An 18,471-nucleotide genomic window follows, 5' to 3' on the forward strand; every position below is an offset into this window, starting at 1 on the left:
TGAGACTGCTTGCATTTTAGTAATGCTTAAATATATTGTGGAATCTGCATGCCCAGAAAAGCAGCATTGGGTTCTTTCATACCACGTGCCAGAGCAAATAAATCACTTACTCTGTAATGGGTTCTCATTTGTTAAAACAAACTGAGAACTTGCAAGGCTTTGTAGGTATGGGAAGCTTCAGTATGCTAGAACAAGCAACAAGAGGCTTGAAGATGGACTGTGACTTAGTAGGAATTGTGGTTTGCACCATTTTCTTTTGGCGTGGAGGAGATGTTTTCCAACTGACATATATTAGAAATGGTTTTATAAATTTATAATGGGTTTATGGGGTAAACCTTTTTCCCCGTACTCGTACTGATCATCCTGAATGGTTTGAAGGATGATATTTAGTAGAAAAAAAAAAAATAAATTTGTTTCAGCGGTGTTCCTGTGGAAAGATGCAAGAAAGACCAGGAGAGAGATGGAAGAGAAGGCCAAATAAGTTATAATTTATTTAGATGTTTAGTTCAGAGATCATCTTCCCAGTTACAGACAGATGCAATAAAACATGAACATAAAACTGTTGGACAAGGGTGTCTAAAACACTGTTATTCTGAGAACAGACTGAGTTTACTTTCTCTTGAGAATGCAGTCTGTAAAAATCTTTAGTTTTAACTGATCCTGGGAAAAATAGGAACGGAGTCTTCTATCACTGTGCTCACAAATGCTGAACTTCTATGAGAAACTGAACTGTTCATTTCAGTGAAGCACCTTTAGCTGAATTCTGTTTTGTCCTTTTGACTAGAGGGATAAGTGCAGTTCCAAATTTGATCTTTTCTGCACAAGCACATGTTATCAAAGAAAATTAAATTGCTGCACCGAAAGGAAAGAGTGAATTCAGCTTATAAAGCCTCCTGGGTTCTGCATTGAATCTAGAAAGGAATCTGGCTATAACTACATTTTCTGTTACTGAGTTGTACAATATATACTATTGTGTAATGTATTGTAGAGCTTACTGTATGGAAGATTCTGTATTTTGTCTGCCTTTTTGGTGGTAACGTGCTATTGTTGCATCTTGTTGATGTTTTCCGAGAAATTAATGTGATAGAGAATTCATTGGTGATTCATCTTAAAAGCACACTGACAAAAATGTGAGTTTGGAGTATTCTGATAAGATTATATTACAGATGACTAGTGTTTGATATTTCATAGGGATAAAAATAACATAAATGCAAGATTAAGTGCCATTATTACTGATAGTAAAGTGATGTAAGGGTGGTGGTAGAGTATTAAATATAGCCTAAGAATTTAACACATTTAAAGGTATTGGAATACTTCCCTCCATATTTATAAGTACTTACTACAAATGTTCTCCAGGACAAATTACTGTTCAGTGGTTGACTAGTTTGGATTATTGCTTTTCAGGTGTCACAATAAATACTGTAGCTATCAAATTTAATTGGGTTAGGTCATGTGTCAGGGGGGAATTTTCTGGAAAAACAGATCAACATATTCTTTTAAGATATTAAGAGGACCCTATAGTCATAGTTTAAGCATCTACAATTATTTTGTAGTTGTATGTACTACATAATGAAAAACATTTTTAGTTCCTCCAGTTTCTTGAAGACATAGTGCTTCTATTCTTAATAATAAAGTAAAACCAAGAAAAGTGTTTTCACTTGTTAGGGACATAAAAATGTTTTGACAAACTCGGATTGCTTTGAAACCTTTTGCTCTTTTGTTTTAGACAAAGTTTACAAGGAGTTGAAGATAAAATCACAAAGCTGAAAGTGACCATGGTGGCATGGGACCGCCATGACAACTCTGTTATAACTGCAGTAAATAACATGACTCTGAAAGTGTGGAATTCTTTCACTGGCCAACTCATTCATATTCTCATGGTAAGGTGTTCCATCTTGATTTATTAATCCTGAATGCAAAATCTATGTATACATCATTGTTGTAGTTTGAGCCCAGAGGGTAACTGAGTACCATGCAGTGGTTCACTCCTCACTTCCCCCCCAGTGCTGGGTAGGAGAAAATGAAGCAAAAAGCTGGGGAATGAAGATAAGGATAGTGAGGGATGACTCATCCATTACAGTCACTGCCAAAAGACAGACTTGTTAGGGGAAGAAGGAACATCACTTTAATTGAAACACTAACAAAAAAGAGCACTTAAAAGACAGTGCAACAGTGGGAAGCACCATTACATCCCAAAAATACATCCCCCAACCCCTCAATTCTTCCTGGGCTCACCTCCGTTCCTGATCTCTCTACATTCTCCCCCCTCAGTGGCACAGGGGATGGGGGTTGCAGTCTGATTGTCACTCCTTCTTCATTGGGAGCAGGGAGAGGAACACCGCACATTCTTCCCCTCCTCCATGTGGCTCACCTTTCACGGGAGACAGTCCTTCATGAACTTTCTCCAATGTGAGTCCTTCCCAAGGCAGGCAGCAGTTCCCATGCTGTTCTGGCATGGGTCAATCCTGCGTGTTGCAGTCCTCCCAGTGCCAAACTGCAACAGCGGGGGCTGCTTCTCCCCTCAGAGCCCCGGCCTCCTTTAAGGACAGACGCTTGTCCTGGTGTGGGCTCCTCCACAGGCCCCAGGTTGGCCCCTGCTCCACTGGTGGCCTCCATGGGGGGTGGGGAGGCAGCCCTGCCATCTCACCAAGGGATACAAGGGGGTTCTCTGTGCTGCGCATCTCCCTACCTTGGTGTTTGCATAGGTGTCCTTCCAACTCTTCAAGTTCCAATCCCTTCTCAGGTTCCCTTTCTTAAATATGTTCTCACAGAGGCGCAGCCACTGTCGCTCGTTGGCTGAGCCCTGGCCAGAGACGGGGCTGACTTGGATCCAGGGTTACTTACGAGAAGTTTCTCAGAGAGGGCCATCACTGTAGCCCCCTCTCCTGCTACCAAAAACCTTGCCACTCAAACCCAGCACAATCATCAAAGTTCTTCCTTATGCGTTTTTTTAATGTCTGAAAACGGCCTTAACAAATGTTTCCAGATAATTTAAATGTAATAGACATGTCTGTCAGCTGCTTATTAGAAAATAAGGCTTTAAAGTTGCAAATAACCGTTGCTGTTCAAGATGTCTGAAACTAATTTTGGACTTTTTTTTTTTTTTCCCTAAAGTGCTTCTTGAAGGAGAGGAGGAAACAGTTGTTTCTTTTTACCTTTATTTAATGTGACAAAAGTTTTGAAATACCGTTAATGGATAAATTTGCTCTGTTTAAACAGAGACACTTCTGCAACCTAATCATTCCATGAGTACAAAAATAGTTTTCTAGCTAGAATAAATCAAACAACATGTTTACTAATGTCTGATATGTTTTTTATTAACTGAGAAAACAGGTAACTAGAATCTCCATTAGAGATGGAAATATTTCATGCAAAGCTTTAAAATCTAGTATTAATTTTGGAGATGTTCTTTAACTTTCAGTTATATATTTGATTCCTCATGGATCTAAATTAAATTTCTAACTGCTACTCTGCTTAAACAAATTGAAATCTGTGGAGCATTAAGACAAAATACTGAACATTGTGGACTCTAATACTTTAAAATCATGGCAAAAGTATTGGGACGTACTTGTTATGAAGGTAACATACTTGCAATTTTAGTTTACTAAGAAGTATGTCAACTGGAAAGAGAAGAATATAATACACTGCTACAAAAAAAGAAATGTGTGGTCAAAGCAGTTATTTTCTGGAGACTTACACAGGTTAATGTTGCAGTTGCTAGTGTTATAATATTGAATTCCTGGGTAAGTATTTGAAACAATCCTCTTACTCATATTACTGTATCCTTAATTTCAGGGACATGAAGATGAAGTGTTTGTACTTGAACCTCATCCGTTTGATCCAAGAGTTCTCTTCTCTGCTGGACATGATGGAAATGTCATAGTTTGGGATTTGGCAAGAGGGGTCAAAATCCGGTCTTACTTCAACATGGTAATTATTGTGCTTTATGCAGATAAGCCAAAGGAACCTTTCTAAAATTTCTGGTCTTAGTACATTCTTGTGTAGGCCATCTTGAAGCATGCATTTATGTATAGGGCAAGATCTTGCATCCAGTGAAGTCAAGAGAAATTCCTATTCAGTTTAGTGGGGCAGAGATTAAATCTGTAAAATGTAAAAAGTTGTTTCTTTGGCTGTATTTTATAGTGTCATCTTTCTGTATGCTTCATCCACGTGAAATTGGATTGTTAGTTTTCATTGTCAGAGATCGTGCATAAGAGACAGGGTGACAGAGACCCTCCTTTAGTGCTCTGTTTCCTGCCTGGGGAACCAAGGTGGAACTTGGTTTATTTTTGCATTACTAATTCTTAATCTGACTAAAGCTCTTCAGGAGTCACCTGATCTCATACAATGTTGTTGTATGCTGCCTTGGCCCATTGGGCTGAATACTGTCAGCCTTTCTGTGTAGAGCTCTTCCACATGCAGGTTTCAAATTTGGTCTGTTCTGCACTAAGGTAATTCTTCTGGAAGATGGATGCAACAGGTATTTCCATCTGTTTCTTGATATTAAGTGAGTCTTTGTGCATATCTTTTTCCTCAAAAAGGTAATGATGTGTTGTGCAATTCAGACTTTGTCTCGTGGAGAAAATTACAAAAGTCTTTGTAGAATATGAAGAATAATAGAGAATGCTGAGAGTAGGTAAATGGGCTTCATCCAGCCTTCAGCCATAGTGAGATGGCAGTCTTGGAGACCAGCATAAAGAAGATCGTCTGAAGAAGAGACCTGCCATAGATGTACTCACAAAAAAAAAGAGGTGTTAGAAACTAAGTCAGGCCAGGAAGGTCACTCTGAACCTAAAGAAAGGTTTTGAAATGTGCAGTGTACCGTACTGTTCATAAAACTTTTGAGAAAATTCTCCCAAGCCTAATGGGAGAGAGATCCTTCAGCACTGACCTAGGTTCAGTGTTGTTCCCTCTGGATTAATTTTTGTAACTGAGCTTACAAAGAATCAGAGACAGTCATCTTGGAGCTATGAGTACAGATCTTCATTACTCAGTACTATTCACTGTTACCAGTTGAGGTGTATGTTCTCATTGCATGGCTAGGTTGCCTTTCCACTACTACTTATGATGGATGTATGATGGCTTTTGTGGAATTTGAAGTCAGAAGAGGTTGAGCTCATCAGCTCTTTGTAAGACAAATCCATTTAAGAGCTATCACAGTCTAAATTACAGATGCCTGTGACATTAGGCAACCCCCCGAAAGACCGAAATATTTATTTCAAGGGTTCAATGCAACACAAATCACATACATTTTAAGATCTTTGGAGTCAGAGAAATGTGTAGACAGTCAGAAGATCTCAGCAGCTAGTAGTCTGTGCTTCATGCTAGAAATGAATGTGAGAAAGTCTACCTGCTGTGTGAGGCGAGGGGAATTGTGAATCTGGCAATCAGTTTGTCTCACACCAGAGAATAAGTCATAGGAGCCATGTATGCAAGAGAGACATCTCTCTACAGTCTCTGAATATTTCACCAGTGAGCCTTCCATGTCTGATGCTTCAAAAGACATGGGTGGAAATTAGAGGTTTTGTTAGATGATTGGAGGGGAAGGGAGATGCTTCTAGACCATGAAACTTAATTGCATAGTCACCTCTGCAGAGCTGCTGATGTTAAGTGTTCTGCTTTACGAAGGGAGAGCATGCACACATACAGAGCTGCCAGTCTTCTCCCAGTTTCCTAACAGGCGTATCAGCTGGGAACATCATTCGATGAGCCACTATTAAATTATTCTGATAACTGCTGTATCTTCATTGATTTTCTCCATATGTCATCTCATACTTATGTAAAAACAGTATTTATATTCAGGGGATGGGAAATTTTTACAGGTTGGGTTCTTTTGGATCAGACAGGGAACATCATCTGGAGGAACCAAAGCCGAGAGTTGAATGGCATGAGATACTTGCTTTACCATTCAAGAACCTCTTATCATTTCCTGACAAAAGAGTGTCTGTGGTACAAGAACTAGCACTGGATAACTTTGTTGTAACAAAAGTCCTTAAAAAAAATTGCAGACCTTGGGGGTGTTGGTTGAATTAGCAAAGTCTTAGATGATGGATAGCTTAATGATAGTCCAGTCAGGTATTCCCATTCTAGATGGATTGCTTGGTACATCTAAAGTCTTGTGGCAAATCCTTAAAATAGAGTCAAGTATTTTTAAGTTGGTGTCTGTCCCTGTCCCCCTCCCCCTGATTTATTTCATTGTCAACATCAGGAAGAATCAAAATTCAGGGGATGCAAGCAACACCAGTTTGAAATGTAACTTCTTTTATCCAGTCAGTGAATGTGAAATTGCAAAGCTGTAATAACCAAATACACTTTTATATTTATTGTAATTTATAGAATGGTTTGGGTTGTAAGGGACCTTAAAGATCACCTAGCTCCAACCCCCCTGCCATGGGCAGGGACACCTTCCACCAGCCCAGGTTGCTCCAAGCCCCGTCCAACCTGGCCTTGAACCCTTCCAGGGAGGAGGCAGCCACAGCTGCTCTGGGCACCCTGGGCCAGTGCCTCACCACCCTCACAGGGAAGAATTTCTTCCTTGTATTTAATTTAATTTACCCTCTTCCAGTTTAAAACCGTTACCCCTCGTCCTATCCCTACATTCCCTGATCGAGTCCCTCCTAGTCTTACCTGTAGCCCCCTTTAGGTACTGCAAGGCCTCCCATAAGGTGTTCTGGAGCCTTCTCTTCTTCAGGCTGGACAACCCCAACTCTCTCAGCCTGGCCTCGTAAGGGAGGTGCTCCAGCCACTGATCATTTTCGTTACCCTCCTCTGGACCTGCTTGAGCCGTTCCATGTCCTTATGTTGGGGGAACACAGTGCTCAATGTGGGGTCTCACGAGAGAGAGAGAGAGAACGGAAGAATAGAAGTTTACTTGTGCCTTGCTGCTCAGAAGGGTGCCATGAGGAGACTGGTGGGCCTACAGAACATTCTCAGAGGTTTTTAAACTTGGTTTGCTGTTGAATCAGTTGGCACAGTCACAGTTAATTCGAAGCATCTTTGGGTTGTTTGCCGGATTTTGGTCTTTATAATTAATGGTAAGCTCAGTCCCATAAGTGACTGTCTACACACATGGGTTTACTCTCAGTAGGTGTATATATATATTTTATATATTCCATGTTTTCACCTGTAGTCTTCATTTGATCTAGTTCTGTAAGTATTGTATAACTCAGTGTTGGAGTTCATGAGCATTCAGAACTGGTACAATTCAGTGACTTGAGTCAGCTAGAGTCAGGGAATGTTTTCACTACCCCAGAGAGTGAAATTTGCTGTAGAAATAAGAGTGTGAGAGGGTAAAGATTTTAAGCAATGAGACGCATCAAGTAAGTCTTGGTCTGGTTTTAAATTGAATGTGCAAATACAGGTACTTCTTGTTTTGTGGCCTGTGTAATATCCCTGCCAGTCCTGACTTAATATAGCTGCTAATGAAAACTGCGTTCTCGATGTATTTTTGTAATTCATTTTTCCAAGGAATCAATCAGGTTGTGGCTTTGATGTTGTAATATTAGGTCAACTTCACATGCTGTATCTCCCAGGTACAAATAAGCATTTAGCAGACTTCTGAAGAAACAGGGCAATAAACCGTAAGTGGTTGCTGCAGCCAGATGTTTCAGAACTTGTGTATTTCACAAAAAAAATGTGGTTTTGCTACAGAAGGACAGCACAAACCTGTGTAAATGTTTAAATTGTGGCTCATTACCCAGGGTGAAGGCTTACTGAAGGACTTGACTGTTGTGGCGCCTAAGTTACTGGGGACCAAGGTCTCCAAAGTGAAATGCAGTATCCTACCAAATCCCCAGTTTACTGAGCAGTATATGAGATTTAGGTGTCTTAGTGGGTGATCCAGGAAAAAAAGATAAAATAGACTGAGTGGTGGACTGTCTAGTGAAAGGCACTGTGTGATTTTGTACCTGGAGATATATTTGAAATGCAGTGTCTTACTCAAAGCTTCAGTGAGGCATGTGGATTCCTTGTATAAGTCACCTTTCCAATAACTGAGGGAGGTCCCTGCTCCCCTAAAAGGATGGCACAGGAGCAGGTGGCACTCAGTCTTTTGGGATTGCCTTAACTAATGTTAAGCTGTTGAGCTGGGAAATGAAAGACCTAGATTCTCTCCTCAGTGGCAAGGTGCACAATTAAACATCTGCCAGGTACCCAGGAGGGCATCTCAGCTATAAATGTCTAGACAGGACTTTTTTCCAACTTTCTCTTGAAGTTATGCCACTGTGACACTGTAGCCTGTGGGTTTAGCCACTTCTGCTAGGCTTATTTTCTTGGGTATGGAAATCATGTTCTGTGTAAATTAGAAAGTGGTAGAAATGGCCTTTGGCTTCAAGCTTCAGGCAAGCTCTTGAACTTGCAGGATTAGTGCTCTGTTAGGTCATAAATGAAAGCTGTATACCACTCAGTTGTTACAGGATCTGTTTTCTTTCAGGTGTTATCACCAAGTTATTTCTTAATAGACCTGGCACTTGGTTTGTTAGGAATGCCAGGGTTGACACTTGGATGGTGTGTGCTGCATCTTAACCTTACGCTTGTAGTTCCTTAAAGCTTGTAGGCTTTAAGCAGAAGATTATCAATTCTGAGAATGTATGAGGAGAAAAAGACAGGAACTTTAAGAATCTTCCAGATCAAAAAGGAGGTGCCTAGTAATGTTAGGTGGATGAATGTTTTTTTGTTTGGTTTGGTAAATGGGTTTTTGTTGGTGTTGCAATTTGGACATTAAGTACTGGTGTTCCTCAAGTCTGACCCCAAATAGGTTTAGTGGTGTTAGAGTGTTGCCCTTGATTTTTATTTTTGGGACTTACATACTTCCCTTTAAGCATGCTTTCCTTTAAGCAGTGCCTCTTGGGGCTAAGCTCTGCTGATTCAGACTGCTTGCAAAAGGCATTCTGTCTGGAGCCTTGGAATATAGATGTTTCCTGTGGTAGAGCTGATAGCTGTTGTCCTGTGAGCGGCCTGCCCTGTAGAAGAACATTAAAAAAAGTTTCCTAAAAGATTTCAGGATATGTACAGGCCCATAGCTCTGTTCTTTTTCTCTCTGTTTTTTTATGTTGTTTTTTTGGTTTTTAATAATTTAGTTTACAGCATAGCTTTATGATAAGTTGCAGGAACATATAACTGTTGTTACTTAGAAGTATGCCACTGGAAGTATGAAAACTGCACTACAATAGCAAGAATGAAAGACTAGGGGAAAGTAGGCATTTTTACAGTCTTTGTCACTGTACAATATTGTATTTTTGTACTGTATCTTTGAATGTAATTGCTTTGCCTGACTGATACCTGACTCAGCAGATATTTGTAAGTAGGCATTGCAGTTACTGCACCAGGAAGCTTTTTTATTAGTTGATAAAGATGAGCCTTATGGCCTTAAAGAAATCCTTGTATAATGTAGAAATTGATCAAATAGGAGTACTGATGCCTTTTAATAAAAAATGTTTCTCCTGGTCAACAGATTTCAAAAAAAAAACCCAAACAAAACCAACAGATAGGTGTTGCTCTTCTGTCTTACCGGACTGACTCTCAGTGCGAGTTGCATCTTTGACAAGTTGAGCTTTGCTGTAGCAGGTAGTAGGCTTTCTTAAGTCTGACATGATTCACGTGCCTCAGGGGCCTCCTGTGTGCCTGAATGAATGCCTGTTAAGGTCAGACTTTTGCTTACTTTTAATCTTAATGTGTGTGTCCTAGTGATTGTGAAGAGTTTATTTGAAATGATTCCTGTTATGTTACCTCAGAGCTAAGACAATCTCTATGAGCACTGTCAAGTATGGCAGTGTTCTTTGCAACATGCTCTGGGTGGGTGGCAGTTCTAGAACCCACTTTGAACTCGGTGCAAAGGTGGCCTTAGTCCTTTCATTGTATTTTGAAGAACGATGAAAATGAAGAAATACTGATACAAAAAGAATGTTTTTACAATCTTGTATTAAATGCACAGATCTGAAAACTTCAAAATCCTCCTACCTTTGTGACTTTAAGGTGGCTTAGCCTTTCAGCAAGTCAGATAGTCTTTGACACTTGAAGGTCACACTATATATCTCCAGCTGTTGCAAATTTGATGACTCCTTTTCTAAATGCCAAACCACATGTCATCAGAGCAGGTAGGAATACCATGAGTATATTTCAGAAATGTGTTAGAACTTGAGCTCTGTACATTAGTGATTGAAGCAACCTTCTGATTCTTTTTGAGGAGGAAGAAGAAAAAAAATTGCTCACCAAACCTGTTCTCCCACTCTCACACCTTCAGCTTCCCTTGAAATGGCAACTAACTCTGTTACGTTTGTGAAAGAAAATCTTTAATCTTTCCCAGAAACACCATTGTTCTCCTCTGTGTTGCTGAGTAAATGTTGCTTGCCCTGGAAATCAGATTGATACTTAAAGAATAGTGGATGGTTTCTTAAGGCAGTATAACTGTTACTGCTTGAATTAGTGTTTGTCATTCTTATGCCTTCTTTCCTGCTTTTGTAGAAACCAGCAGAAAAAAAACCCCAAACCCTTTAAAATATCAAAGCCTGAAGGAGAGGCTGACCCACCTGTTGCATCAGTGTTGGAGAAGATCTAGGGTACAGTTTCATTTTTTGGCTGTTTTTAAAAAACTCCTGAGGCTAAGACATGCTTTTTATTTGAGACCTAGAAGCACAACAACCTCTTTGATAGCTGTAGTTCCTGTACGGTAGCATATGGCTTCTTACAGTGTCCTAGAAAAAAAATAGTTTTTTTCAGTTGAGGCATATTTTCATCTAGATCTCTGTTCCAGAAGCCTAGCTGTTTGCATTTATTCTAGGCACTTTTCTGTTGGAAGCTCACCATGAATAGTCCCACACTTTCGTGTAAAATACGTTACTTACATTTCACGTGAATAGACATTGTATCCAGAACTAGGAAGCTTGTGACTTGCATGTGTTCTTTGCCGTATGCCTGTTAATTAGCAACAGATGATGAAACTTAGACCTTAAATATCAACATTTTTTAAACATAGGACTTAAACACTCTTGTGTTTTTTTCACAAAATGTTAAATAGCTTATTCAAAGATTTGGCTAGCGCGATGAGCATGGTTTCTTCCATCTGTATTAAAACCCATACATTAAAGCAGGTACTGTGTAAGCAGCTGAATTGAAAAGCGTCAACTTTCTAACAAGTTAAATGTTTTTGCATTTGCCATTTTAATAGCAATTTAGTAATATGTGATTTTGTCCAACTTCATTTAAAATTGTCAGTCCAGAAACAAATTACTTGATTTTAGGCTAAAGTCTGGATGTAACAGCATAAACAGTTGTATTTCCTTTTTTTTTTTTTTTTTTTTTTTTTTCTTGTAAAGAAAATTTGTCACAGATAAAAATGGGGACAAAACTTTTCATTCTTGGAGTTCAGAGATTAAAGGACATCTTACCGGAACCTTATGTAAATAGTTATGGATCCTTTCAGCAAGACAAAATTAGTTTGACTTTGCATTATATTGCCACATCAAAATTTACATGTAATCATTCACCTTAACAGGTATATCAGTGGAGAACAACAAATCTAAAGTTCTTAGCACTGAAAAACTTTAAAAAGTACTTAAATATAAACTGCTGTTGAACATACAGTAACAACAGGAATATGCTACTTTATTAGTGGAGCTAACATACCTGTAGGTTGATCTTTTGCATCTGTTGTTAGCTGGAGTTAGGAAAGTACTGCAGAAGTTAATAATCTTTGAAAGAGTAAAAAACCAACCAACCAAACAAACAAAAAAAACAGACTCAAAAAAGCTTATAGTCTTGTAGCAGGCTAAAACACTAATGAATTGGCAATCTTTTTAGCTCTAGAATAGCTTGGCTTATGACTTCTTTTGCACAGCATTAAATGTCTTATACTGTCTTACCAAGTTGACCAGAGGCTTCAGTTGACTTCTGTAACGAAGTCTCAGTTTTGATGGGACAGTGCCTGTTAGCTGAAATACAAAAATGCAGAGCTCTACTTGAGAAAGCTGGTCAGGATTTCTTAGCAAGACTTAAGACCAGCTACTTAGCATGACCAACTTAATGTACTTTTTTACCACAAATTAAAGAGAAAATAGCTGAAAAGGAATAAAATACCACAGCTTGTTTATGTAATTTTCAAGCAGACATGCATAATCCCTTTCTCAGCATTGCTTAATTTTTAGAGAAAGGACTGTATATTGTTACTTAAAAATTGAAAATAAATTAATTTTAAATTTGCTTTTTAATCTCTGTGCATCTGTCAGGTACATGAAGTGAGGCAATCAGGTAAATAAATCTTGATAGATGTTTTTGAAAAGCTGTAGTGGTTATGTCTGCATATTCATGAAGTAATAATTGTGAAGAATGAAGATCTCTGTCTTTATACTTGAGAACATAAGACTCCAGGATCTGCTTTTCACACTTAAAAGATTACAACATGACCATATTTCTTCCAGTTACCACTAGAAAAATTAGGTACAAGAAAAGGTGCGTTGGAAGCATCTTGTGATGATGCAGGGCTGCTCATTAAAATCTTACCTACTTATTACTCTGCTGCAGTTGCTTTCATTAGACTGTGTTCTAACTTCTTATACAGTGAAGTATGCCATGCTTTCATATGATCAAAAGAATAGAACTTCCTTGTGAATACTCACAAACTTACTGTTAGGTCCCTTGGTTTCCTGACCAGTCTTAAAGTATAGACCCAAGCTCTTATGAATGTGCTATACTAAAGAAAAAAAAAAAGTGACTCTTTTTGGTCCTTAGTTTTCTTTTTCAGATTGCTTCTTTCTTGAGAAGCCTTGGGCTGAGGAACAAAAGGGATTTGATGTGCCTGTTTTGAACGTGATCTCTGAAATTCCTTTATTTCATTTGATTGCCTTTGAAAACAAATGGAGTAGTAGAACCAGCAAGCAGATACTAGCTTACCTTGTAAGGCCACCCCCTCCTGCTTACATGATGATTATAGTTGTATCGCTCTAACATGCTGCTGCTATTTTAAATGGGATCTTAATGAAACAGGTTTTGCTTCTTAGAAATGCTAATGCAAAATCAGGAAATGTAGTGATACGTGTTATAACAAAGCAGTAGTTTTATTTAAAACATTAAGCTTGTTTTTTAAATTGAAAATGTGTACTGTCACGTGTCCAGTGAGAAAGCTTGAAGCAAGTGGATGCACTCATACTAGTTTTGCTTTACTATGTGAAGTTACCATGGTGAATATATGCCTTTTCATAGCCAGATACTAGTTAATCTGTGTAAATGCAGATAAATGCTTTTTATTAAAAACAAGACAGGAACCACAAAACCCACCACCAAAACAACAAACCAAAACAAAACATGTTTATGTTAATGTTGAAAGTTCCAGCCACATAGACATTAATAAATAAGGACAAGACTGCTGAAGCTAATGTCTGAGTTCTTTGTCCCCAAGTCTGTAGCTACCTGGTTGTCTTATTAATGTAAAGTTGTCTGGTACTATTCCTGGTTCCATGCATTTCTTTCCAAGTGAGTCCTTGATTACTTTTATAGGATGTATGGTAGTTGCATTGCATGGTCCTTTTTCAAGCTTATACATTTTCCCCAGCTTTCTGAAACTTAATGTATCTTTTGAAAATTTTTAATAGAAACGCTTTCTTAGCTTTGTGAACCTTGGATATATTGTAGATTTATTTGAAGCTAGCATAAGCAGTGGCTGAAATTATAATGTACAAAACTTGACCATAAGAAGGTCAAGTTCAAGCAGCCCATCAAAATTTTCTTGATTTCTACGATGGAAGTTGTAGAAGGTGTAATTTTGACCCTATCTGAAGTTAGTGGAGATTCTGCACTACAGTTGAAGAATCAGAGCATCTGGATGCTGTAATGTGTTGGTTGTTTCCCACCCCCTCAGTCTCTCTGCCCTCTTCGCACATGTCTTATGTTTTTATATAATCAGTGAGAAAAATTGGGAATGCCCATGGAGGTGATAGTAATGTATTTATTCCATAATGGTGACGATGTCTAGTCTTTGTGAATTTGGACACACACATCCCATTAATGACTGTTTGAATGTTTCAGTACAGTTTAATCCTTGTTTTGCTTAGAAGTTGCTGACGGTGTTATGGCAGCAACTGATTCACGTCAAAAGGGTTTCTTCCTGCAAATTGTCAATCAAGCAGAGGCTACTAAGTTGCAATCAGATTTTCCTGTGTGTTCCTGCTCCTTCGGAGAGCTGGTTGTTGACTCTGTCCTTTATTTTTAGCTTTGAGTAGACACTTCATTACAGGCAATTCCTATGCTATGCCCCTTTATGTCTGGGTATCTTAATGTTTTTCCTGCCCCATCTTCTGAGGTCTGATCTTTCACTGATCCGTGTGATGTGATTCTTTACTCTCTAATGCTACTTCTACTTTCAGTGCAACCTGCTAAACTCGGAAGCCCTAGCAGCATTATCATACCGGTTACAACATTGTTTCCTTTTTGTTAACCAGTAAACCTGCATGGCCTATCTAGATCTTTGTTGGCAACTACTTCAGTAGTTTTAGCCTAAATGACATACCAAAAAATTGGAGTTGCTGTCAGAATAACGTGGAAGATGAGATTCCGTCTAGGATAGCTCAGCAGAATGCTCTGTGCATGGATTTTCTGCCACTTGAAATTATTTTTTTGGGGCTGATGCCCAAAAGGCATATCGCTTGCTCATTTGGACAATGTATCGTAATCTCCAGTGTTAACTAGAGGTTTTAAAATGGTTATTTCTTATGTTATGGCCTTCATAAAGTCTGAAGAGACTTCCAGTTTTTCTGGGATTGTATTTTTTCATCAGGTTGTGTAGTCATCTGAAATACAGAAAGACTGAGAGTAAGATTACAGATACCTTATTTTTGAATCAGTTAGTGTGTAGTCCTACTGAAATGTTTTTTAAATTTTTGAGAGGTTCCATCTTTGAGTAGTACGTAAGAGCACATCCTGAAGAGCAGATCTTAAAGAGCAAAGCCAGCATAATGCTCTAGTACTCTGTAGAAGCCAGTACCGAGTTTGCAGGATGTTTATTAAGAAAAATCTTCTTTAATTTTTTTTTTTTTAAAAAGCTTTAAATACTTTTTATATAGCCTTTATATAATGTCAGGCATCCATAGGGTGTGTGATCTGTCAGATCTTTTCATTGTTACGTTTATCTTTCAAGACAAATACAGCATTCCTGAATGGATAACTGACTTGGGGTGGTAGGAAGGTAGAGACATTTTTAGTTTAGAAACATTTTACTCTTCATTTAATTCCTGTCTTTCTACCATTTCATCCTTTGTTACTGTTCTGGAAGCAGTGTAGAAGCCCTATTGATTTTTTTGTTTGTTTGTTTGTTAAATTTTACACTGGTTTAAAAATTATGTGTTCTTTCCACTCCTCCAAAATGGCAGCAACCTCTTCTAACCTTGCAGAAGGTTCGTAGGTATTTTTTGGCTTACTGTGGAAGCATGCTGTGACTGGAAATCGTTCCTTAAAGCAAAGGAGAACATAAACCTGCGAAGCAACTTTAGAATACTGATTTAACTTGAGCAGCTATGATGTAGTTTCATCAGTTTTATGAAAGAAGCTATATTTTTTAATAGCAGTTAGTTAACTTTGCTTTTTTGCTATTTTTAGAAAGTTGTTCTGCCATACCAGTGTTTTGATCATTAAAATCTCAATTTAATTCTCAAGTTTGAATGCTGCTTGTAAATAATTTTCACTTGATCCTATGCATTTGAGTAGTTGTCTTCCTGCTAAAGGTCTTTTTGTATAGGTGTACAAAATAGTCCTCTTTCCTTAGTGTCCGTGTGAAGAAGCTGAGTTCTTAGATTCTCCATTATCATGATGAGTGGAAATATTTCTCTGTAGCTGTTCCAATTAGAATTTACTAATCTTGAACTTGTGAAGCAAAAATTATGTGTATTGTTTTGGAAGAGTTTGTTCTTATCGTTGTCTGTTTGTCTAGCATGTATGCACTTTCTCTTCTGGATATACTTCTGGTACATTTTAGGATTATAGTTTTCTTTTTGTTCTTGCATTATATGTGGTGTATTGCATTGAATACACAGTGTTTGTTCTCTCTGTGTTTCCAACTAATTGCCTCAGTTCCTTAACGTGAAGGACAGGAGAGAACATTACTTACCTCAAGCTAGTAGAGACTTAGTTCACTGACTTTTTAAAGAGTACCGATGACTTGTGTTGGAAAGCGTGATAGAAGTGCATAGTGTTATTGTACATAGACTTAAGTTCCATTATTTTTTCTGGCAGTAAGCGTGTAATTTATTTCTAATAATCTTACTAGGTTCATGGCCTATTGCATTTTGTCCTGTTGGCTTTTAATTGCTTCAGTCAATATAATTTGTGCTGTGTCCCGAATCTGTTCTCAGTGGATGATTTCCTAATGTTCATTTCATCAGCAGGCTCTTATTTTTTCTGTAGTCGCTAACAGAAAGGCCTTGAGGAGCTTCCCTGGTAACAACTTTTTAGCTCTGTATGTCTTTACAAAACCAATAGCTGTTATGCTTTCCTTAGTGAGCTTACCTACTCTGCATTTCTCCTACTAATGACAAACTGTTCCATTTGAACTAAATTTTCAGTGCCATATTGTGGCTGTGAAATCTAGCTAGGTTGAATGAATTATATTTTCTTGGTATAAAAATATCAGTTATTTTACTGAAGAAAGTCTGCTAAATTTGTCTGGTACTTTCTACTCTTGATTAATTTTCTTTTTTTCTCCATTGTCTTTTATTAAAAACTAGGTTTTAAGTCTTTCATACTGTCTATTGGTAAGAGGTCAGAAAATCTTACTGAGCTCACTCTCTCTGTAGATAGTACTACTCTGTTTTCATAAAGCAAATTATTTTTATGGGTCTAAGCTTTGTGTACTAGTTTCACAGTTCAGTTTTCTCTGGTTTTGGGGAGAACAATAAGCTCTCTTCAAAACTGAGAGGAAAAGAATAACATCCCTTTTTCATTCTCTTGTTTCATCAAAATTCCTTCCTTTGTGAGGTACCAATGTTCTATCTGTTTCCTTGCTAGTGAAAATATGGGCAAATAGTTTAATTCTTGGGGTTAAGACTAAAAGTAATCTTAACTTAATCCTCATTATATATCATCCTAGTTTTTCCCTGTTTGTGGCTGAAGAATCCTTACCACTTGCTTTGCTATCAGCAGTGTCTTAACATGTTCACTCTTGGCAGTCCTTTCTTGGGACAGCTCTTAATTGACCAGTGCTTTTTCTGTTCTTGGGAGAGATCTCTTCCCTTCACCATCAATATGCTTTTATTCAGTAGGGAAGGTTCCAGACAGAATGAAGAGTTCATCTTCTTCAGGATACAATCTTCATATAGTTCTTGCATCTTTGATTTAAATGGGATGGAGCAGGGAAAGCAGCTTCCTTCTTGGTAAAGTCCTTTATCTAGCTTGCTGAAGTTACAGCTTCACTGATTTACAGCTTCCCCTTTTGCAGCTCAACATTTAGTTTCTGTTCCAAATTACCATCTCCTCTGTGTTGTCTTTACTACTAAAGAGTTTTAATTGTAACGTGTCATTATTAATCTCAAAATATTTTTGTTTAAAAAAATTCTACTGGGTAGCACATTCTGGCAGGCTTTGCTCTTTTAATTTGTAATAGTAATTATATCTTGGAAAATTATCCCTAACAGTAATCTTTGTTCTTACATTATTAAGGATTTTTATTTCCAAGTAATTGTACATCAGACTTGAGGGGTTGTACTAAAAGTAAAAGGTCTTACTGCTGTCCTTTACAAAAGCACTTTTTAAGCCATATTCTGGCCACATTTAGAGTAAAACTATTTGCACTCTACTAATCACTGAATTAGTAGAACGCTGTTCTCTTTCCTTTACATAAGAAGGGAACGTCTTCCACCTAACACTCTGATTCCCAGGGCTTTCTTGACACTGGTCCATCCAAACCATTGGTTGCTGGGAAGGATTAAAAAGCCTCATCATTTTAACAGTCTGATTTTTTTCCTTCTATTTCTTATTTTTCTCCTCACCATGGCTAGCAAATAGTTCTTCCCACAACATGCCTTGTTTTCCCTGTAAAACAAAAAGTCTTCAAATCTTAGGCTCTAGGAAGAACCTGAAATTCTATTTATGAAGGACTTGAGTGTTGGGAAGCTTGATACTTGGATGTTTCCTTTGTTGGAGGAAGGGAAAGGGAACAGAAATCTCTATGTAAGTATTCCTTTTCCAGGTTTTTACTATACATCTGCAAAGCTTATTCTTGGGCTGAAGTTCCTTCCCCTCTCCCTTTGATACAGTGAGCTTTCTAAGTACAAAAAGCAGCACGAAGTTGCAACTTTGCCTTGGTTGGTGGATCTTACTTAGCCTAAATTAATTCTGCATTCCTTGCTGTTGCGATGTTAGTGTCACTCGCTTGAAGCTCTGTTTTTATTTTCCATCTCTTTCTAGAGGATACTTCTGTTCATTTCTTCTGGAATTATGGGCAAAATAGAACATGAAACTTGTGTTGGTTTATGTTCCTCTTTTGCTAATCCA

General features: G+C 38.1%; 1 protein-coding gene across 3 annotated transcripts in view; it reads left to right on the forward strand.

Annotated features, from left to right (window-relative positions):
* Positions 1–18,471, forward strand: part of LOC104367456 (pleckstrin homology domain interacting protein) — a 120,408-nt gene that overhangs the window by 45,977 nt on the left and 55,960 nt on the right. For all 3 annotated transcript variants that reach the window (XM_042802882.1, XM_042802883.1, XM_042802884.1), the window contains exons 14-15: positions 1,727–1,880; positions 3,796–3,930. In XM_042802882.1, the coding sequence (XP_042658816.1) occupies positions 1,727–1,880; positions 3,796–3,930 (289 nt within the window). The remainder of the gene's footprint in view (positions 1–1,726; positions 1,881–3,795; positions 3,931–18,471) is intronic.

The sequence above is a fragment of the Tyto alba genome, unplaced genomic scaffold (genome assembly GCF_018691265.1).
Source record: "Tyto alba isolate M040663 unplaced genomic scaffold, T.alba_DEE_v4.0 Super-Scaffold_40, whole genome shotgun sequence".
NCBI lineage: Eukaryota > Metazoa > Chordata > Aves > Strigiformes > Tytonidae > Tyto > Tyto alba.